This window comes from Salvelinus namaycush, chromosome 8 (assembly GCF_016432855.1).
Source record: "Salvelinus namaycush isolate Seneca chromosome 8, SaNama_1.0, whole genome shotgun sequence".
Lineage (NCBI taxonomy): Eukaryota > Metazoa > Chordata > Actinopteri > Salmoniformes > Salmonidae > Salvelinus > Salvelinus namaycush.
Window position 1 is genome coordinate 14,931,675 of NC_052314.1, and position 24,287 is coordinate 14,955,961.

The window sequence follows — 24,287 nt, forward strand, 5'->3', positions numbered from 1 at the left end:
TTGCCACAAAGTCAAATAGGCTATATTGTAAAAATTCATGAAAACAAACATTATATTTTTGGTCGTAATTTAAGGTTAGGCATAAGGAGGTCAATAGTGTGGTTAAGTTTAGGAATAGGTTTAAAATAAGATTTTAAGAAGAGAAATCGTAGAAATAGGCGTCTTTTATAAATTCGTGTGGGAACTAGTGACAACCGGTAGGTAGGTAACCAGGACTGAGGTAGATTGAACTGTATTGCCCCCTGGCAGAACCATATCTGAATTGTGAATTCATGTCATTTTATAATTTTGTTTAAATTATAAAAAAGTGCAGTTTAAACATTAAGAAAAAATGTTGTTCTTGGAAGTGTTGAGCTCTGTTCCTCTAGCATAGAGAAAGTGAAGGTTTGACAGTATATGGATTATGTATGATAATATTTGTGTCGACGGGTTGACCCATACCAAGCACTTTGGGGGGAGTGGTAAGTTTGGGTTGCATTTTCTTTCCAATCCCATTTCCAGTATATTTAGTATTTTGTCTCACTATTTCTTCTTCTCAACCCAGATAACTTTATTCCCTGTCTGGCATAGGAGGCTGGCGGGAAGAGCTATAGGAGGACATACTCATTGTAATGGCTGGAATGGAATATACGGAATGGAGTCAAACATGTGGTTTCCCTATGATTGATGTGTTTGATACTGTTCTATTTATTCCATTCCAGCTATTACAATGAGCCTGTCCTCCTATAGCTCCTTCCACCAGCCTCCTCTGCTGTCTGGTCTGGTCCATGCCTTATGGTATATTCTCTACTCTTCCCAGTGTTCTTCCCCACAGCCGTGATGCTCCAGGCCCCTTTATGGACGTGTGAGTGGGGGCCAGAGGAGTCAGACAAGGAGATAACAGAGATGACCCTATCAAGCATCCCTGTTGACATGGTCTCAAAGGCCACACAAACCAAAACAGGTGAGCATTTGGGCTCCTTCCTTCTGACAGCACAGATTCTCTCTATACTAAAGCTACTGAAGTGTCATAAACATAAATAGCATCAAAACTTGTCCCAACTAGGACAGTTCAGTACCTTATCCTCTCCGATTCCAGGATGCCATCTAAGCCCATCCCAATTTCAAGGCAGCTCTTCAACCAGCAGCTGAACCTGTCGCAGCTGAACCTGTCTCAGAGGGAGGCAGTGAAGCATATCCTGGCAGGGGAGTGCCGGCCCACCCAGTACATCCTGTTTGGATCCCCAGGGACAGGAAAGATGATCCCCCTCATGGAGGCCATACTGCAGGTTCTGTACTGTACACTTCTCAACCCAATGGATATCACAACCTTTTACATTGACATTTGATTCATTTTAGCAGACACTCTTCTCCAGAGCGACTTTGTGTGTTCATTTTAAGATAGCTAGGTGAGACAACCACATATCACAGTCGTAGCCAGTACAATTTTCAATTATAAGCCAAATCAGTGATAGTAGGAAAAGACACATGCAAGGTTTTGATATTTTATAGTGGGGGGAGGGGGTGATAAGACTGCGATGTCTTATTTAAGATCCTCTTTGAAGAGGTAGGGTTTCAGAGGTTTTTGGAAGATGGGCAGGGACTCTGCTGTCCTAGCATCAGGGTGAAGCTCGTTCCACCATTGGGGTGCAAGGACAGAGAAGAGCTTTGACAACCAGATCCGCGTTCAAATAGTATTTGTTTTCATTCAAATACTGGACTGTTTGGTTCAGCCTGCCCTGCCAGATGAGCAGGAGTTGCACGTTTACTATGTTCCATTGATTACATTGCACCTGGCAAGCTCAGTCAAGTTTCTTGTGATTGGTTGTATTTGGATATTTACAAAAGTTGCCCTCATTCTAGTTCTCTGGATAAACAGTGAAATGTCTCCTCTTGTTCCCATACTGTAGGTGTGTTACCACCTGCCCAGTAGTTATGTTCTGGTGTGCACTCCCTTCAACAGTGCTGCTGACCTCATCTGTATCCAGCTCCATGACAGTGGGTTCCTGCACGCTTACGAGCCTGGCCCGCGTCAACACCTCCTGTCGACAGGAAGAGGTACTGCACCCACCGCCACCGCCTCGATCCTATTTTCTCTACCAGTTTATGCCTCTGTCTGTATCTCCTGTAGGCCATCCCTGAGATTATAAGGCAGTACTCTTGGGCTGGGAAGGACATCCGACATGCTTCCTTTGACAGGTTCGTGGTCAGCACCTGTACCAGCGCTGGCATGTTCTACCAGGTTGGGCTGCGGTAAGGGACAAGAAGATAACAAGGCCCTTATGTTAAAGGTCCAATGCAGCAATTTCTATCTCAATATCAAATCATTTCTGGGTAAAAATGAAAGTACCTTACTGTGATTGTTTTCAATTAAAATGGTCAAAAAGAAACAAAAATAGCTTCTTAGCGAAGAGCAATTTCTCAAGCAAGAATTTTGCTAGGACTGTCGGGGAGCTGTCTGAGTGTGGAGAAAATGGAAAACTAGCTGTTATTGGAAAAGGTTTGGTCTATTGGTCTATTAACAAAACTCCTTCCCATCAAAACAGGCTGAAATTTCAGGTCGTCTTTTCAAACAGTTCTTACAGTAAAAGTGCAGTATCATAATTTTCACAATTTCACAGTATTATTCCAACCTCATAGTGTGGAAATATATAACACAGGAAAATCACATTTTTGATTGCATTGGAAGAACTACTCTGAAGATGATCACAATACAACGTGTATTAAAATAATGAAAGTTTTTGTTTTTCCCTCAGTGTGACATTGGTCCCCCTAGGGCTTCTGTCAGAGAGAGACGGACAGGTTAGACTAAACAGAGTACACTACAACCACAAAAACACCTGGAACACCCTTACTAAAGTGGTGCAACCGTTGAAAAAACATTGCACATCACAAAACTGACAGAAGTCATAACAGTCACTGTATTTTGTGGCCTCTTGATCAAAAAGTGAATCATATGTTCTGTTGCTACCCCCACCTTTCACATAGTTCTGTCTGGAGACCCCAGGCAGATGGGTCCAATTGTGAAGACCAAGCTGGCGCAGGCATTGGGCCATGGGGTGTCCATGCTGGAGAGACTGATGACCAACAAGAGAGACACAAGAGAGAGTGGGGGATACAAAGCTGGTGAATACACACACACACACACACACACACACACACACACACACACACACACACACACACACACACACACACACACACACACACACACACACACACACACACACACACACACACACACACACACACACACTCTCCCTGTCAGTGCCATGGTCATCTAAATCATGCACAGTGAGTCACCAACTGAATCCAGATGATGCATCTTTATCAACATAATGTTTTGACTTGCATTGTAATATAATATATGATAATATATGCCATTTAACAGACACTTTTATTCAAAGCGACGTATGGGTGGCCCCAGCGGAAATCGAGCCCACAACCCTAGGCTTTGCAAGCACCATGTTCTACCGACTGAGCCACACAGGATCACATTGTAAATAAATGGCTCCAAAGATTATTGCATTCTCATGGTGTCCTCTCTTCTCCCTCCAGGTGCCCAAGCTGGTGTATAACTACCATTCCCAGGAGGCCTTCCTGGCCCTGCCCTTTAGACTGTTTTACAGTGGGGAGCTGTGTGTCAGGGCCCAGAGGGCCGTCTGCCCATCAAGGGATTCCATGGAGTCAGGATGAGGGCTCTATCTGTTTCTCTCGCTATGTTTCTTTCTGTCTTTCTCTGTCCAAAATAGACTCAAGTCAATGGGATCTTTCTCAATAGTCTTTCCTTGAATCCTTGTGGGATTCCACTGGGATTCTCTGCCTCTAACCCTATTACGGGGGCTGAGTGACTGGTTTACTGGTGCTCTTCCATGCTGTCCCTAGGAGGGGTGCGTCACTTGAGTGGGTTGAGTCTCTGACGTGATCTCCCTGTCCGGGTTGGCGCCCCCCTCGGGTTCGTGCCATGTGGGAGATTTTCGTGGGCTATACTCGGCTTTGTCCCAGGGTAGTAAGTTGGTGGTTGAAGATATCCCTCTAGTGGTGTGTGGACTGTGCTTTGGCAAAGTGGGTGGGCTTATATCCTGCCTGGTTGGCCCTGCCCGGAGGTATAGTCGGATGGGGCCACAGTGTCTCCCGACCCCTCCTGTCTCAGCCTCCAGTAATTATGCTGCAATAGTTTATGTGTCGAGGGGCTAGGGTCAGTCTGTTATATCTGGAGTATTTCTCCTGTCTTATCCAGTGTCCTGTGTGAATTTAAGTATGCTCCCTATAATTCTCTCTCTCTCTTTCTCTTTCTTTCTCTTTCTCAGGACTACCTGGCCTGTTGACTCCTTGCTGTCCCCAGTCCACCTGGTCGTGCTGCTGCTCCAGTTTCAACTGTTTTGCCTGCGGCTATGGAACCCTGACCTGTTCACCGGACGTTCTACCTTGTCCCGGACCTGCTGTTTTCGACTCACTCTCTCTCTCTACCACACCTGCTGTCTCTAACTGAATGATCGGCTATGAAAAGCCAACTGACATTTACTCCTGAGGTGCTGACCTGTTGCACCCTCTACAACCACTGTGATTATTATTATTTGACCCTGCTGGTTATCTATGAACGTTTGAACATCTTGGCCATGTACTGTTATAATCTCCACCCGGCAGAGCCAGAAGAGGACCGGCCACCCCTCAGAGCCTGGTTCCTCTCTAGGTTTCTTCCTAGGTTCCCTCCTTTCTAGGGAGTTTTTCTTAGCCACCGTGCTTCTACATCTGCATCGCTTGCTGTTTGGGGTTGTAAAAAGGGCTTTATAAATACATTTCATTGATTGATTGTGTCTTCGTCATGTCCTCTGTCCTCCCATTTCTCAATGTCTGCGTTTCCTCTCCTCGTTTCCCACTGACATGTTGAGAACATTTTGACAAATACAGGTTTTCCTATCTTGTCGGCACCGAGCCTAGACGTTGAACACCAATAATGCCAGTCAGCTTTCCTTCTCTCAGGGCAGAGATGAGGGAGGGCAACAACCCGTTGTGGTTCAACCCTGGAGAGGCGGTACAGATGATGCTGTACTGCTGCCAGCTGGCCAAGAAGCTCTACAATCCTGTAGCTGCCACTGACATTGGCATTATTGCTCCCTACAGGAAACAGGTCAGTATGGCATGACCATTTAGACTGTCAACAGTGGGTACCATTCTGTTACAGTTTGCTTGTTACTCGCCTAGTATTGCTGTAAAAAGCCTAAAAAACCCATAACAAGTTCATTATTCTGTCACAACTAGTACAGTGGTCCCTCTCCCTTAACCCTGAACACCGGTCTGACCACCTGAACCTCTGCTCCTCAGTCAGAGAAGATCCGTGTGCTGCTCCACAGGGTGGGTCTGTCTGACATCAAGCTGGGCTCTGTGGAGGAGTTCCAGGGACAGGAGTTCCTGGTCATCATCTTGTCCACGGTAACATTCCCCTCCTTCATTATTGAACTATTGAACTTGACTAATTTCTCCCTTTACAGGGTCTCAGGTCCATTCGTTTTCAATTCAGGGAATACATTCTGAAATATAAAAAACAATGTGTCACTTCTGTACGATTTGTATATCACTTCACTTGCTGAATTGACTGAATTGTAGATGCAATTGACACCTTTCTTAACACATCTAAATAAATGACCTCTTGTTCCAGGTGAGGGCGAATGAGTCAGTGCAGTGCGACGACCTGCAAAGCATCCTGTGATTGCTGTCCAACCCCAAGCGCTTCAACATGGCAGTCGTTCGGCCCAAAGCCCTGCTCATCGTCATGGGAAACCCGCACCTCCATAGTCAAGGACCCATGCTTCAACCCTCTCCTCCAGTACTCTTTTGAAAACAAGGCCTTCCTGAGCGGTGACCCCCAACCTCTATCAGGGCTGCACACAGGTGTGTTTAGAGTGTATTATGCACCACACACACACACACACACACACACACACACACACACACACACACGCACACACCCAATTTGATAAAACTTGAGTCAAAGCAAGAAACTTTAATTTGTCAGTAATAAAACATGCAAATCTCTTACTTTCTCCTCAGAACTGCCAGTGAGAAAGAGGAGTGAGAGAGTTTGCTGTGCTCACTACTGCCCAGCTGTCCATCACTCCAACACTATCGGTCCTATTATGTTCAAATAGAGTTTTCTTCATTCATTTATCACATTAGCATGACTTGGCTCTCTACATTTGTTCATCTACACAGTGAGCTGCATATGTATTAATCAATGGAAATATGTATGGAGATGTCTTTGGAGAATGCACTCCAATTCCAAACTGCTGTAAGAGCAAACTTTAGATGCAGTTGTCATGTAGTCCACTGGGTGGCAGTAGTACATATGATGATACAAACCTTTTGTGTTGATTTTTCTTCTTATTGGGTTATTGGACTTTGACACCAGTGTCTATTTCATATTGTGCTAGCTAGGTCAGTGTTGTATTGACAATGAGTCTATATCTAGCAGCACTTCCAAAGGTGTGCTTTAGAAACATCCTGCTATAATAGAAGAGGACTGGTGCCAGTGGCTACCTGTGAGAAACCTATCATGAGTAAGAGAGGTACTGGGACCGTACCATGGTACCTGAGTCCCACATCAAAGAGCTCCTCAGGTAAACGGGGTCTGAAGCTCCCTGGCAGTGTGGCACATTCAAATAAAAGCTGTCTCCTCCCTACTCATTAGAGTCCTATTGTGATTCAGTCCCAGCACCACCCCCTCTCCTCTACTTTCTCGCTGGGCTCCACCAGGGCTGACTGTCACAGGAGAGTCAGCCTGTCAGTAGCACTCAGTTGTCACATCCAGTCTCCGGATGGACCTATAGGCAGACACAGACAGACGCTGCCTGCCTGCCCCACCGGGGTGTTTAGACACTCTGTCTCCTGCAGCCTAGCATATGCTATTACTCACATTGCTCAAAAGTGTCTGAGACACTTAAAAAGAATAGTCCCTCAATAGAATGGTCTCCCTTCACTGCCAGCAGGCTAAATATGACAGCAACCAGGGACCTAAGAGGCAGGGTTATAGTATGTGTTTTTATATTTGTTTTAAGTGTAGTTTCAGTATATTTTCAGATCTGATTTGCTAGTTTTTATTTCTGTTTGCAATTTAGTTTTAGTGTTTGGGACAGAACGCATGCCTGGGAGGCTAGAAGACATTTGTGTTGTATGGTGTTTTTGGGATGTCACTTCTTGCAACTGGGGGTGAAGTAATAGATAAAGTAATGAGTCAGATCATAGGTTAGGTTTATATGATAAAGTATCTGTGACTTGGATTTAAAAGGAATAGCGCCGAGACTGGTGCAAAAAATATGGTAACTCTCTCGCCCATGTTTACACCAATGAGGAGTAGTGGTTTACACCAATCCAATGGTTTTTAACTTGTAAGAAGTATCAAGTTAGCTACCAATTTCTAAGGCTATTTGAAACCACCATCTCCTAACAACATTTACCTGCCAGCTTCAACAACTTGAAAACTTCACAAAACCCCCATTTCTGACCAAAGTTTAGGGGGAAAAAACTCAAACTTCTATTTTATTTTTGGTTTCAACGATAATAATTTCAGTGTAGTTTGAATTTTTCAAACTGGTTTGTTAATTATTTTATTTCGGTTGACTAAATCGTTTTTTCATTATTATTTTTATATTAGTTTTAGTTTACTATATTAACCTTGCTAAGAAGTTGTGTTGACTACATGCAGGTGGAAAAGACAACAGTTTAATGCGTTACTCCCATGTTTTAGGCATTCTGTATGGAAGGGGCAACATGCTGACGGACTACTCTCAGGATAGCCAAGCTAACATACCTACAAATGATCCACAGCTCCAAGTACTATTATTTGACATTTAAATATAAAGTGTTTCTGGTTTGTCATTTTTTTTGCTTGCCAGGTGAGAGGTGTTGCCATATTCATAAATGAGAGCTAGCTGACATGGACATATAGGTTTAACAGTAGAGAAGTGGTTGGAAGTGTATAGAGCTCATTCCGCTAGTGTAGTACTGATTCAATGACCAGTTTGGCTGAACACCTTTTGTACAATAAAACCATACCGAATAAGATGTCCATTAACATAAAGACTACTATGTTAACCAATGTGATCATCAGTGAACATATTTGTCTGTGTGGGAGTGTGCCTCTGTGACTCCTTACTGGTCTTTGATAGACAGGTGCCCAAGGGAACCGTAGTCCCCATTACCAACACAAACACACCGTCTACAGATAGGCAGGGGGGCCGTTAGAAAGAAAAACAGTCCCCTGCAGGGATAATGGCAGAGGGAGCTTGTTAAACGTATGGCACTATTGTTCTGAAAAATTGGTCTGTGACTCTAATTGCCCAGTTAGGCCCCTCAGTAGCTCTCATCGTCTGAACCCAGGGCCCCGGCTCAGATCAGACTGGGGCTGGGCAGGCACTAAAGCCTTACAAGATGGCTGCTAGGCTGGGGCCGATGGCACTCTGACTGGAGAATGAAGGCTGTGGGAGGGATAGGGGCCAGCCAGACTGAGCCTATATTCATAAATCAAATAAAATCAAATTGTATTGGTCACATACACGTGTTTAGCAGATGTTATTGCGGGTGTAGTGAAATGCTTGTGTTTCTAGCTCCAACAGTGCAGTATTATATAACAAGTTATATCTAACAATTTCACAACAATACACACAAGACACACAAATCTAATTAAAGTAATGGTATTAAGAATATATAAATATATGAACAAGCAATGTCAGAGCGACATAGACTAAGATACAGTAGAATAGAATAGAAAGAGTCTTAGAGAAGGGCTACTGCCCTAGGATCAGTTTTGCATTTAATATCGTAAGGAATGCGATCCTAGATCAGCACTCCTACTCTGAGACGCTTTATGAATACAGGCCCTGGGGCTTAGATTGATTTGCCTGGCACTTCTACAGTCTGAGCCTTGGTACTATTCCTTGTGCGTGTGGCAGCACTCAGACCAAGCCCTATTACTGACTCAAGCCCTCTGGGCACAAGCCCATCAGAGATACACATCTGAACGTGGTTGTGGAGGAAGACATATTCCACACAACAATTGAATTGAGTTACTTATAAACAGTGCTTTAATTTTGTGCTGCCATTAGAAGTTTGTGCGAGACGGAGGGAGTGAGAGAAGCAGCATGTCATTAGAAGCGGAGCCTGGACCAGCAGTCTGCATCACAGTGGGAGATCTCTTCTAGTTGTCTGATGAGAAGGTAGGATGAGAGGGTAGGAGCATCCTGTGGCTGTCTGCCACCAATATGATACAGTGTTCCTCCCAAACTGTATTGAAATAATTTTTCTGTGATAATCATCCTTCTCCAGGAATTCCTTGAATACTTTTTATACCCTAATGTAGTGGTTCCCAACTCCGGTCCTCGAGTAACCCCAACAAAACACATTTTTGTTATAGCCCCGGACAAACATAGCTGAATCAACTAGGTGAGGGCCTGATGATTAACTCACAAGTTGAATCAGATGTGCTTGTCAGGGACTACAATAAAAATGTGTACTGTTGGGGGTATATGAGGACAGGAGTTGAGAACCACTGCCCTAACGTGAGATATAAAGCAGAAAAGGTAAGAAATTACGTAGTTACTTTTTGCACAAGCTTTTTAAAAGTAAAATTGTGAAGTTGGCTCTATGATTTGAAAGTGTCAATAATTGTCAAGAGAAATTGTATGTTTTGAATGTCATTGCAACATAAGGTACAAGATTTACACTCCACTCCGTATTTATAAGGAATGTGAAGCTAAAATTTGACAACATACAGCATTTTGGATTTGAGATCAAATGTTTCATATGAGGCAACAGTACAGCATGTCACCTTTATTTGCCAGCATATTTTCATATATATATCTTTTACCTTTTAGAAATGAAATCCCTTCATGTATCTAGTATTTTTTTTATGTATATTTTGTTGTTCATAAGTATTTGGATAAATTCACTTATACTGTATTAAAGTACTCAAAAGTGTATTATTTGGTCCCATATTCCTAGCACGCAATGACTACATCAAGTTTGTGACTCTACAAACTTGTTGGATGCATTTGCAGTTTGTTTTGGTTGTTTTTCGGATTATGTTTTGTCCAATAGGAACTGAATGACATTAATATAGACCTCTTGTGTCATTTTTTTGTCACTTGTCTTGTAAATAAGAACAGCAGATGTTTCTGAACACTTCTACATGAATCAAATCAAATCACATTTTATTGGTCACATACACATATTTAGCAGATGTTATTGCGGGTGTAGCGAAACGCTTGTGTTCTTAGCACCAACAGTGCAATAGTATCTATCAATTAATGAATCCTGAATAACGATGAGTGAGAAAGTTACAGAGGAACAAAGATCATTAATCATCACTACTATGTACGATTACAGAGCAACATTTACACATTTTAGCTTCACTGTCCAAATAAATATGGAGGGGAGTGTATGTCATTATATGATTGTCTGGGGGCTCCCGAGTGGCGCAGTGGTTTAAGGCACTGCATCTCAGTGTAAGAGGCGTCACTACATACCTGGGTCGATTCCAGGCTGTATCACAACCGGCCATGATTGGGAATCCAATAGGGTGGCACACAATTGGCCCAGCGTCGTCCGGGTTAGGGGTAGGCCGTCATTGTAAATAAGAATTTGTTCTTAACTGACTTGCCTGGTTTAAAAAGTATGTGTCTGTCTGCTGCAGTCAAGTTTGATCTGATTGCTACAGTAGGTAGACAGAGCTGTAGCTTGCTGTTGTTGTAGCATTTAGCATGTGCATCAGACTGTAATCTAGGGTCACATCAAAGCCCAGTGAGCCAGACAGAAACACGACTCAACTAATGGGAGTGTGATCAGAGCTGGGCTCTGATCAGGACCCTTCTTCTCAGGAAACCCTCAAATTAGCAAAGGAGGAGACATGAAAGAGACTCAATATTGAGGAGACTGCCTGTCTGTCTACACAGAAGAAATACGCCTACACTGGTTCCCCTGAGTAAAATATGAATTATAAACATTCTTGATTTCACATGTCATATTTAAATACCAGTCAATGTTTCAGAACTTTGTCTCAAATATAAATGTGTGTTTTATGTACTTCTGTCGTTACAGAAGTGTTCTCAAAACAATGGCTCACAAGAAAAAAATTATATATACATGAATACATAACTGCTCAGCAAAGTGGATTATGTGAACTAATCAGCAGGAGGTATTTCTAATGTAAAAGTCAATAGATTCAATGGCGAAAATAAGCCCCGGAGACTGATAGTTTTGCATTGTAATGCCTTGGCTGTGATTGCTCTCATAATGCCACCCACCTCTATTCACTATTACCCTCTATGTCTGCAGTCATCACAAAACTAGCTGTTGTCTCCTCTCACACCTCGTCCCAGCCTCTTTGATAGGTAGTTGATAACAGTCTGATGGGGCTGGGCTGGTTGTATATATAGAGGGGGACTACTGGCACAGAGAGACATTACCTTTCCTGCAGCAAGCAACAGCAGCACCTGTCTTCTCCTTAATTTGATTTTCAGTCAGGACTTTGTTTCTCTTCACTATGGATCTTTTCTCCTTCACCCTGACTCTCCTGGTTCTCCTGTCCCCAGCCTGGGGCTTTGACCTGGGTCAGTCGACCCGCTGCGTGCCTATCCCCCACCAGATGAGTGTGTGCCAGGACGTGGGCTACTCGGAGATGAGGCTGCCTAACTTGCTGGGGCACAGCAGCCTAGAGGGCGAGGTGGTTCCCCGCTCGGAGGACTGGAGACCCCTGCTGCAGACCGGCTGCCATCCCCAGGCCCAGGCCTTCCTCTGCTCCCTCATCGCCCCCGTCTGCCTCGACGCGTAAGTCTGTAGCTTTTGTTTGCCTTTTACCTATACATGTCCTCTTCTATCTTTCTATGTCCTTCGTGTGTGTGTGTGTGTGTGTGTGTGTGTCTCTCCATACTAGGCTGCTCTCTTCCTTCTCTGTCAACTTGGCTGTTCTCTCTGTCTATTTCCCTGTTACCTTCCCCTTGAGATCATCCCACTGCTAACTCCTTCTCAAGAGGGAACTATCCACTCCTCCATCACTTATATTTCACCGTCAGTGTGTTTACAATGGAACATGACCCCGTGTCTGTCTCTCCATCTCCAGTTTTATCCAGCCATGCCGTAGCCTGTGTGTGGCCGTCAGGGACAGCTGTGCCCCAGTACTGGCCTGTCAGGGCCACGTCTGGCCAGAGGCGCTAGACTGTGACCGCTTCCCTACCCAAGAAGACATGTGCCTGACCCCCCACCCCAAACACAGCAACAGCCACCTCGCCAAAGCATTGCCTAAGCCTGCATGCCAAGCATGTCCTTCCGTGGAGGAGCACCCTTCACTGAAGACAGTTCTGGACGCTCTGTGCCAGGATGATTTTGGTAAGCATGTGCAATAATGTACTGTATGTATGTGTATGTTTGCATTGATTAGTATGTTATGCAAGTTTATTAGTGTGTATATTTGTACCATACATATGTGTGTAGTTCTGTCTCAGCTAGCATACGCACCTTCTGTCCTCTCTCTCCTCCCTCAGCTGTAACAGCCAAGCTGTCTCGCCGGCGCCTGCCCTCAGGGGAGCCAGAGTTTGAGGTGGAAGGCCGGGTAGAGTTTATCCGCCAGGGCCCCCTGCTTCCCTACGACACCCAGCACCTCCTCCAGCAGTGGCTGCTCATCAACCTGCCCTGTGCCAACGTACTGGTCCGGCCCGGCCGTGTTCAGCTCTACCTGCTGACTGGCGCTGTGCAGTCCGATGGCACCCTGGCCCTCACCCGCCTCTTCCCCTGGCACAAGAAGAACAACAGCATCACAGTGGCTGCGCGCAAGTGGAAACACCACAAGTGTTGAGTGACTGGATGATAGGAGTGATATAATGAAAAATATGATCTCTGTTGAATCTGTGTTGCTTAGAATGGCGTCCTGAGTAGAAGGCCGGTTGAGTATATGATGTTTTCTGAAGTTACTGACATGATGTCAGAGGTGTTAGAGCTGGACTCTCTTATTGGCCCTCTGTTGCCCTCTGCTCCTTCACAGTAGCTCAGCTACAGCACACAGTAATAGAATGCACTCTAAAAACTGTACATAGTAATAGCTAAATGTAAATTATTTCTAAAGAGTATTATTTTCTATTTAGATAATGCCGCATTTATGTGTTTTGTATGTTGGATTTTCCTGTTAAGTGAGTAAAAATGATACGATAATAAAATGTCAATATTTAACCTATTTCTATTGAATTAGTGTTGGTTATTCTATATGATTCATACAGCATGTAAAATAGCCAGAACCTTACAGCCAAGTAGGTGAATGAAGAATGGTGCAGGAGTGCAGGATGTCCAGATAGTGAATGGATGAGAAAAAGACAAAGTCCAAAAATAAAATTGTCTTACAAACAACACAATTCCAGCATAACATGGTTGTACAATGTTACATTTAATTGGCATTTCATATTTGTAAAATCTGTCATTTATTTGATATTGTCCCTGAAGTCCTTGGTAGGAAGCACTATCTTTATTGATGTACTGTATTTTTGTGTGAATATTAAAGGCCCAGTGCTGCCCAAAACTTGTGTTTTATATATATTTCCACACTTTGAGTTTCGAATAATACTGTGAAAATGATAATGTCATTTAAGTGTAAGAGCTGGTTGAAAAGACGAGTTTTGGCCTGCCTGGTGACATCATCAGACAGTATAAGTTAATAGACCAATAACAAAGAGAGTTTCAAACCTCTCTGCCAGTAACAGCTAGTTTTCAGGTTACATATCCCTCCCATTAGGCTCATCCAATTAGACCCCTCAGACCCAGGGACGAAAATCTGATATCAACCTTGGAGGGGACAATTACATTACATTTTCTCAAGAGCAATTCCTGAGGGGGACACCAAAAGTAGTGCTGTAACACATAGCATACGTTGTTATATGTTAAATGTATATTGAGGAACCATAATTCCTACAACCGGATAATTGATAGGTACAGTAGTTAACTGAAGGGTTTTCCCAACTTGTTCAAATGTTTAAATCATTATAATTCTACTACTAATAATAGTTATAGCAGTGCTCCTTACCAGTCCAGTATGTATGCAGGTATTCGTACTTACAAAGAGAATCTATGTTCAGTTCTGGGTACTGATCTAGAGACTCATCCAACTCCCCCGTGAGAAGCGCTCTTTCCAACTTTTGCAGGACGTTTAGACTGTCCTGGTCAAAACGGTCACCAAACTGAACCTCAACACCATCCAACATTTTAAAAATTTCTGCCCTATAGTGATCCACTGCTTTGCCAGCAAATCGTCTTGAGTGCGTCTCAATGGATTCAATAGAGTCAATCAATGTTGTTGCTTTCTCATACAGTGCAAGGTAGCTTTCGTCATTTCTCTTGCCCCTAAGAGATGACCGCACACACTCGACTACAGCCTGCATACCAGAGACAGTCTTAGTTTTCTTCTGTAGTGAAATGTTTAGACATTCAAGCTCTCCAAGAACAGCAGAGGCAAGTGTGAGGCCCAACACAGTCTTGCCTTTGCTGAAGTGCTCGAATAAGCCACTGGCAGTTGAAGCTGTCTTGGATGCAGATTTTGCCATCTCCTCTAGGCTGCTTAGTACCCGCTCATACTGCCCTAGCACAGCTCTAATAGCAGTATTCCACACAGTCCACCCTGACCAGGGTGGTCAGATTTGTATCTTTGGACGTGGCAATCGATTCAAACATGCTCTTAAACTTTCCTGACTGGCCATAGAGGACACCTAACTGATGGACCCAGGAAAGGGAATTCTGGATCAGTGGGGAGGCTGAGCAGCCAGCCTGTGTAATCAGATTTACACAGTGTGCTCCACAATGGACATAGAGGGCTAACGGCTGCTGCCTCCTCACAATTGCCTGTGCACCTGTGTATTTTCCTGCCATGTTTGAGGCACCATCATAACTCTGCCCACGTAAGCCAGACATGGGCAAATTGAGCCTCAACAACACATCAGTTGCCACTTTCGCAATGCCCTCACCTGTTGTCTCCGACACCCTGTATAGCCCAATAAACTCCTTGTGAGGGACAAGGTCATGGTCAACATAACGCAGACAGACACTCTCCTGTTCAGCACCAGAGACATCTTGAGTACCATCAACAATTAATGAAAATTGTACAATCGGAAGAGACCTACTCTCAGCTGCAATGCCTCGAATGACTGTATTGGCCATGATGTTCAGAATTTCATTCTGTGCTTTGGGGCCTGTGTACATTGTGGTACGCTCTGTTAACCACTTCAGTAAAATGGGATCATCCTCTTCTGCCCTAAGTTTCAAAAGCTGGTATAAATTCCCACTGTCATCCGTGTGGCCTCTAAAGGCTTGTCCCTGTCTTACTACATGCCGCACCGAACTAACAATTTTCATCAAGCAATGCCTTGCGTCATCCTGCTGTTTACCCCACGCGCTGGATAACTGGACACTGATTGGATTTAGCTGGTGTGCTGTTACAATTACAAAGTGGCGGTGGGTTTGGCAGTTTTGATGTGCTGTGAATTTTTCAATGGCTTTTCTCCAGTTCCTAAATCCTGCACCAATGAAGGCAGCATCTGCTCTTTGGCCAAAAGATGGCTGGCTTGAAAACCCTTGGCTACAGTGAAAACACAACACTCCTTTTATTGATGGATTATAATGTAGCCAGGGGAAATCGCGAAACCATCTCTCTTGAAACGTCAACACTCTGTTGGCAAGAGTTTGCGGTTCTATAAATTGGGGGTGTGGCTGATATGGTTTTGTGCCATCACTGTGGTAACTGGACAATGCTGTGCCACTGTCCCCTATACTGGTGCTGCTGGCAACAAGGGTGACACCTGGTCCTGCAGTGGCTGTGACACTGTCCTCTGAAGTCTCTCTCCCTGGCTCTTTCCCTTTCACCACCCTCACTGACTCACAGTCTGTCTCCTAGAAAGGTTTTGCCGTACTCCTAACTACCGGTACCCAAAACTACACAATTAATCACAACAGCAATACCATTGCCGTAAACAAATCTTAGTTTAGTCACCAGTTTAAGTTGAGAGTGGGGGTATCCATGGCATTTTCCAATTATGTCCCTATTTTACAAGTTAAAAAAATTGAGAACCTTTCATAATGTTGCCAAACAAAGACTCAAGAAACTTACCTGAGACTCCCTGTCTCTGCCAATCTGTCCCTGCATATCTGTCCCCAGCTCTGCTGTCTGTGTGCCATCTGTTGCCTGCTCTGCCTAATGACATCATTGTGAAACATTTCCATTAGCATTTCACTTCTTTCTTATGAACATTTTATCAACTAGTCTTTGAGATATTAGGCTACTAGAGTTCTTACTTTGCGTTTTGGTGTACTGAAAAATACTCTGATGTCCGTCTTTTTACTTTTTTTCTGCCATTTTTCTACCTGGCTGGCTGGCTGGCCTAGCTGCACACACACACATTTACACAACACATTCTGCAACCTTTTGTAATTTTAATATAGTTTGTTTCATATTGGCTGGCTTCCAACAATAGCTGAATTTGTAAAGCTAGCGAGCACCAATTCTGTTGGTTAAATAAAGGTGAAATAAAATTAAATTAAAAAAAGTTCAGTAGCGACAATTTAGCTTTTGCAACGAGACCATTATATATATTTAAGACAATGGTATAAGAGAGTGTAGTTCTGTTCAGTTTGGACTTCAGTTTATCGCTAACCTTATCACAGGGACTTTGAAGCACTACAGCTGCATGCTGATCTTGGAATAAACTGACGATAGCAAAGATTCCATCTTTGACGACGCCACATAAATGGAATAGGGACTAGCTAGCTTGATAGTTAATGTTTGCTTTAGTTTGCGCGCTAGCTCTGCAAATTCAGCTAGTGTGTGAACCCTGCCAACATAAAAATAAATAAATAACATTGCTATGGACCTGCTATGGATTGACTGGATTAACCTCACGTCAGTTACGTACATTTGCCTTTCGGACAGTAGATACGAACTCTCTATTACCTTGCCAGCTAAAGAACTGGCAGTGGATCAAACCATCGTGAGGCAAAGGGCGGGGGAGGTTGCAATCTTTTGAAACTTCAAAACGCGCTATTAAGTGTGTATAATCAGCACAAGTGCTTTCATTGCGTATTATTAATATTATTGAAATTACATAGTTATGTTTACAGTGATATATTGGGGGGGACAAATCATATTTTTCCCAAGATGGGGGGGTCGTGTCCCCCCCGTCCCCCCTGGGATTTCCGCCTATGCTCAGACCACTCCCACACAGTCCTGGCAAAATTCTAGCTTGAGAAGTTGTTCTTTGCTTAGAAGCTATTTTTATTTATTTTTAACCATTTTAATTAATAACAGTAAGGTACATAATTATTACACATAAATCATTTTATATTGAGATAAAAATGCCTGCATATAACTTATTACGGTTGTCTTGTATTACTATTGCATACTCAACATCTTGAATATTAACATGGAATGAAGAAATCAGCATTTAATTAATCATTTTATTTACAGAAATTGTTTCAGTTAAAAGAGTAAAATAAATATTCTGAATACAGTCTTACATGTTAAAGCATTATATACAGTGTATGATATAATAAAGTTTCCAAAACACTTGTAGTCAGTCTACAAAATGTTACTACACAATAGCAATCCACACAATATTAAAATGACAAGTATTTTCTTGTTATGGAGTGTTAGTCGTTTTATCCAATGCTCAACGCCCATCTTTCAGTCTCTCATCCTCTCAGGGGTCAGAGGTCATAGTGTGTCTGTGCGGACTCAGTGGCTGTTTCAAAGTCACAGGTTCCTTGCATGACTCTTTCTCTGTGGTAACTCCTGTGTCCGTGTCCTGCTGCTGTGATGGTGAGCTGTCTGATGGCGTGCCCGTGCTCTCTGGTGCCCCTTTGTGTTCCTCTTCCTGGTTGCAGGCCCGGGACATGAGCTCCTCCATGGGGGAGCGGCAGCTGTGGCCCTCCTTCTCCTTACAGTTCCTCCACTTCATTCTCCGGTTCTGAAACCAGATCTTCACCTACAGTAGACACACAGGTCAGTGAGAGGTTCATTTTGAGGTGCCAGTTGTTTTGTTTAGTCCAATCTAAGACTATGATACAGCAGGGAGCATTATCTCTATTTATTCAGTCTGTTTGAAGTGCCACAATTATACTTTTCTAAGTAGTGCCACAATTATACTTTTCTAACTTAGACAAACACTTAAAGCATATGCAATTATAGTCTACTTCTCTGCTTTTCAAATCTAAAATAATAACAGAAATATCTTCTTCCAATCAAACATTACAGCTGTTTTAGTAACCACCTCAACTACAACTGAAATGTTGACCACTTTCTCCGTTCTTTAGACAAAAGCTTAGAGGGTATGACATCTTGGTCTACTTCTTACAATTATCACAGTAGTGATAGCAGTATTGTAATAACATTTTAAGATGAGGGACATTTACAATAGAAGTGACTCTAGATATTTACTAAATCTAGGCTGGAGCACCCAGACCCAGTAAGATGTGTTTGCATTCAATGAAGAGGTGAGGTGGGGTTGTAATGGTGACCTCCAACCTAGACTGTAGATACAGTATATGGTATCCTACCTGGGATTCCTTCAGGCTGAGTTCTGCTGCCAGTTTGTTTCTGTCTGTCTTGCTGATGTATTTCTGTCTTTTGAACGTTTTCTCCAGCTCCTTCCTCTGCTCATCCGAGAACACCGCCCTCCTCAGGATCCCTCGCCGGGATTTGGGGCTCGTATCCGGGGACCACATCGGAATATAGGCTCCCTCTGGAAGGTCAGAGGTCAGAATCATTCATATTAATGTTTGTATTCCAACTAAAAATAACCTGACTTGAGGAAAGGCAAATGTCATTTTTTGCATTGGGTTATTATGGATGAGTAAATTCATTTTCATTGACATATGTTCTCTGTTGCATGAATGCAATGGAACATTGCCCTACTAGATACAAGTACCAATATTTTAATATGGAAATGGATGTAATGTGAACGAAGTCAATAACAAGAAAGCATTTTAATACACAAGACAAATGTATTACTGTATATTCCCACATCAAGTGGACTGAAATAGAAAATCATCCTAATTAATGAATGGGCATTTTGGTATTCAAATGCATTATTACTCTGGCTATCATATACAGTCCAGTCCAAAGCACTGAATACATCCTTATACTCATTATATACTTAACAAAAATATAAATGCAATATGCAACATTTTTCTACGATTTTACTGAGTTACAGTTCATATCAGTTAATCAGTCAATTTAAAAAATGAATTTGGCCTTAATCTATGGATTTCACATGACTGGGAATATAGATATGCATCTGTTGATCACAGTTACCTTAAAAAAAATGGGCCTCACCATGAGCCTCAGGATCTCGTCACAATATTTTTGTGCATTCAAATTGCCATCGATAAAATGCAATTGTGTTTGTTGTCAGTAGCTTATGCCTGCCCATACCATAACCCCACCGCCACCATGGGGCACTCTGTTCCCAACAATGACGTCAGCAAACCGCTCGCCCACCCGACTCCATACACGTAGTCTGCGGTTGTGATGGCGGTTGGACGTACTGCCAAATTCTCAAAAATTACATTGTAGACGGCATGTGGTAGAGAAATGAACATTCAATTCTCTGGCAACAGCTCTGTGGACATTGCTGCAGTCAGCATGTCAATTGCACACTCGCTCAAACAACATGGGACCAACACGTTTTGGTCAGTGTAAAAGGCAGACTCACTCATCTACTGACTGGCTCACTTCGTCACTCACTATCTACATGGATTGTGTCCATTTTCCGTCAATCTTATACACACTTACTCTCCACTACTTACTTTGCATCAATCTGTCTAATTTAACAAAATGGGGGTGACTAAAGAGAGAATGGAGACCCATTTTCACAGAGGAGAAAGAGATTTGGTGAAGAGCAATCCCACACTGCCTGACTCACGCACAACAAGAGTCAAGTGGAACATTTGACCAAATCCCATTGAGCAATGCCTTTTTAATCTGTACGACAAATCTGCACACAGACCACCTCTGGTGTGCGAGTAACCGGTTAGATGCGCTCCTCAGGCCTCAATGGCTACCACTTAAATGGAGTTTTAACAGGTCACTCCCAAGGGCTTCATGGTCTGAGCGCACAACCCTGAAGGTCCTGCCACAAAGGCTGTTCATTGAAAGGACACTACTCGCTGGCTCAGCGTTCCTCACTAAATATTTTATCTTGCAGGTATGGGCCCGGTTCTATGGGAAGATGAGCTCGAATAAGTCTATACACTTTCATTGAGTGTTTTATGTTCCAGTCAGGGGACTGTAAATGGACAGGAATGAGAGTGAGTTGACAGGGGAAAGGAAGGAGTTGAGGAGCTGGGTTCTGTGGCCACACAAAGAGGTAGTGGGCAGCCCCCTTTCTGCAGAGGAATAGCTGTTATCTGTGTTTTTGTGCTTCGCAGAGTTTATTACTGCAGTGAAAAATTGCAGCGGGGTCGCTTGAGGATGGGGGAGTGAAAGTGCTGATTGGTCACGGCATTGTCCTGTTGCTGGGCACTGTGGGAAAGTGTCAGCCCACTAAGAAAGCTCAGGGAACCGGGGAGGGGGGGGGGGACCAGGGGGTCTACTGAGGGATTATATTTGCTGTCTCACTTGTCAGGAGTCAAAGGACCTAGCAACTAGCATCACAACCCTGACAGAAGTTAGGAGAAATCAATGCTGCCCTCATAATGAGACTTTCACTATGAAAGGTTAATACAGATTTCACAATACATCCAATTACATAACACAATTCAAATCCATATAGATTCTGATTTCATGGAAATATTTTCCATGAAACCTACACTAGATAATTTTAGGAGCCTCATTATATAAATAAATCCCCTCCTTTGGCAAGTCGGAACATTAGCAGTTTGGTCACACGGATTCAATTATCACAGTTGGACCAACTATCAGCCAAACTGACCTATGTGCTGAGGCTCAGCTCACAGAGATGCAATACGAATGTCACACAGAGACCAATAACAGTTACAGTGGCATACCACTTATTATTACAGTCCTAATCTGACAGCGACGAGACGCTCTGCACACTTGAGTGGGCCTGTGTGCGTATCTATATGACTCCAAATGGGGGCCTTAATGGCCATAAAAGCACTCCCCACCCCGCTCCACAACCTCCTCCCCACCCCACCCCTTAATGGTCTAAATAGCCGTGAATGGTCATGAATAGCAGTGCAGAGAGTTGAGTGGAGAATTAGCTCCTTGGCATTGCATCAGTAATTAGCCGTAGAGAATATGGGAGACCCTGCTGTTAATGCTTAGAGAGGAGCTGAGGCATCGCTGATGAACTATTAAACACTTACTGGAGAAGACAGGTGGAGGGCTGGACCCACCACAGCACACTGCTGCCAGCACATACTGAGGGCCCTGTAGAAACACACTGCTCAACAGGCCTGCAGAGAGAAGAGAGAGAGGAGAGGGGGAAGGAGGAATAGAGAGAGGGGGAGAGAGAAAGAAGGGGGAAAGGGATAGACAATATGGAGAGAGGGGGAGAGAGGGGAGGGGGTAAGTTAAAGTAAAAAAATAACATGGGCAGAGAGACATATAAGGTGAATTTCAGAGGAAACACAGGATCTCTTTAAGTGGGTTTTATTACACCCCCAGCCCCGCACACTTAATTATACTGGATTTTATATACTGGAGTTTCCTGGTAGATTTTCCCCACATGTTCCATTATTCTCTACAGTAGCTCAAAGGGAATAGGAGAGATACTTAATGGTGCAGTTAAGAGTGCCTCTCTCACTTTATAACTACTGGTGGATGCTACCCACTTTATATGTAAACTGAGTGTACAAAACATTAGGAACACCTGCTCTTTCCATGACGTAGTCTAACCAGGTGAATCCAGGTGAAAGCCATGATCCCTTAAATCCACTTTAGTCAGAGTAGATGAAGGTGAGGAGACAGGTTAAAGAGGTATTTTTAAGCCTTGAGACAACGGAGACATGGATTGTGTATGTATGTGTGCCATTCAGAGCATGAATGGGCAAGACAAAAGATTTAAGTGCCTTTGAACAGGGTATGGTAGTAGGTGCCAGGTGCACCGGTTTGAGTGAGTCAAGAACTGGAACACTGTATCCAGCCAACTTGACACAATAGTGGGAAGCATTGTATTCAACATGGGCCAGCATCCTCGTGGAATGCATTCAACATCTTATAAAGTCTATGCCCCAACGAATTGAGGCTGTTCTGAGGGCAAAAGGGCTGCAACTCAATATTAGGAAAGTGTTCCTAATGTTTTGTACACTCAGTGTATATACTGTATTCTAGTCAAGGCCTATCCTATAAAACCTCTGCTGTACACACCTTTTCTATTCATATACTGGCCATTATGTCTATACACACCATCATATTTATTTTATTTTTCTTTCTTGGATTTGTGTGTATTGTTTTGTATTGTCAGGTATTAATGCACTGCTGCAGGAACATAAGCATTTCGCTGCACCCGCGATAACATCTGCTAAATATGTGTATGCCACCAATACAATTTGATTTGAGATGGAAGCTGGTATGAGATACATTTACGACATGTGGTGTGTAAGCATGTACATTTCTCTGTGCCAAAATCTATTCATTCAATACAAATATTACATATTGCATGTTTTGGGTAGTCAAATGGTAAACATTAGAGGAGCAACTAAAAAGTTTTTAAAAAATGACTCTGACTTTCATTATTGTCATGTGTATAACTACTACGTGTTATCTTTTAGAATGGTTCTTATTTGTAGTAAATATACATTATAACCTGCAGATGAAGTTTCTAATGTTTTAGAATTGTATTTACTTTATTATTGAAAGTAAAACACATAAAGAAAATGTCAGTCACACTTTATTTTCTGGATAGTCCATCTGTAGATGCTCTACAGACGGTCATACTATCAACAAAATGATCTGTTGATAAACAACTGCTGGCTAAGTTTATGGTTAGGGTTAGGTTTAGAACAAAGATTAAGGTTAGGGTTAGGGCTAGGGTAAGGGTTAAGTTTAGGGTTAGAATAAGGATTAGGGCTAGGGTTAGTAGATAGTTAGTTGAAATATTACTAATAGTCTATAGAGCATCTGCAGATGGACTATCCAAATAAAGTGTTACCTAAATGGCAGTATATCAAATGGAGTTTGTATCTGATATACTTTTCAGACATTGTGAACTGAAGGCATGGGAGAATACATTGATAGGATGAAGAGGTCACACTTGCTTACAGTGTCTTTTTAATGACAAATCTATATAAATAGGATTTGTTCTGAACAATAAGTCTTTTCTGAAAATGTGCTTTAGTTCGACTGATTCTAAAGGTTTCAAATCATGTTGCATGTATTTTGACATGAGGGAGAGTCGAAACAACTGGTTTTGTCAAATATAAAGCACATACATTTTTTATAAATATATATATAAAATCAAATCACATTTCCCCCATGTCTGGTTTCAAGGGCCTACACATTAGATCTCACAATCACTAATATAATATAATAATATCATCATGTGGTGTATTATATACCATTGTACCTGAGTGTGGATGAGGAGGAAGCCCTCTGTCTTTGACTCGTTCACAGTTTTTACTCTGGCCCTCATAGACAACATGCTGAGTGCCCCAGGTGCTCCTGTAGGGGCCGGTCGAGGGCCCCTTGAAGAGCCCACTTGTTGGTCCACCTAAGGTGGGCGAGGAAGAGGATGAGGAAAAGGATGGCCCTGCCGAGCGCAGAAGGTTGTCTATGAGGAAGCTCTTCCCAGAGATGCCAAAGCCTGGATGAGTAGGAGGTGATCCTGCCGCCATATTCTCCTTCTGACCACCGATCATCCTGTTCACTGTGACCCTAAGGAACGCTCCCTCACCCGATTAAGGAAACCCCCACATCTCTCTGATTCAGAGGGGTTGGGTTAAATGCGGAATACACATTTCAGTTGAAGGCATTCAGTTGTACAACTGACTAGGTATCCCCCTTTCCCTTTCCCTTTCACTCACCTCACAGCACAGCCCATTAGTCTCAGCAGTCACAGAGCCAAGTGACAGAAGAGACACAAATTTGAGATATAATCCCTCCAAGACTCCCTAGACCAGGGCCAACTTCATTAAAGTCCCAGGAAAAGAAAAGCTCTCTCTCTCTCTCTTCTTCTCTTCTCCTTCTCTTCTCCTCCAGGGTCTGCACTTTGCTCCAGAGCTACCGCGTGATTGGCTAAGAGGCTCTAATGTGATTCTCAATTCAGATAAGACTGGGTGCATTCTGGAGTGGCAGAAGGTGGGTCCGTCTCCATTCATTATGTCAACTT

The 24,287-nt window shown here is 43.1% G+C and overlaps 2 protein-coding genes and 1 pseudogene across 2 annotated transcripts; 2 read left to right on the forward strand and 1 right to left on the reverse strand.

Moving 5' to 3' along the window:
• The first annotated feature begins 1,079 nt into the window (after window positions 1-1,079).
• LOC120052029 lies at window positions 1,080-6,767 on the forward strand (annotated as a pseudogene).
• Window positions 6,768-11,557: 4,790 nt separating this feature from the next.
• Window positions 11,558-12,823, forward strand: LOC120051786 (secreted frizzled-related protein 5-like). Its single transcript, XM_038998675.1, has 3 exons — window positions 11,558-11,799; window positions 12,092-12,357; window positions 12,513-12,823. The coding sequence occupies exons 1-3, from the start codon at window positions 11,618-11,620 to the stop codon at window positions 12,821-12,823; spliced, it is 759 nt and encodes a 252-aa protein (XP_038854603.1). The 5' UTR covers window positions 11,558-11,617.
• Window positions 12,824-17,696: 4,873 nt separating this feature from the next.
• Window positions 17,697-23,817, reverse strand: dbx2 (developing brain homeobox 2). The gene is made up of 4 exons (XM_038998896.1): window positions 23,526-23,817; window positions 21,325-21,414; window positions 18,553-18,737; window positions 17,697-17,981 (listed from the first exon to the last, which is right to left on the reverse strand). The coding sequence occupies exons 1-4, from the start codon at window positions 23,815-23,817 to the stop codon at window positions 17,697-17,699; spliced, it is 852 nt and encodes a 283-aa protein (XP_038854824.1).
• Window positions 23,818-24,287: the final 470 nt, after the last annotated feature.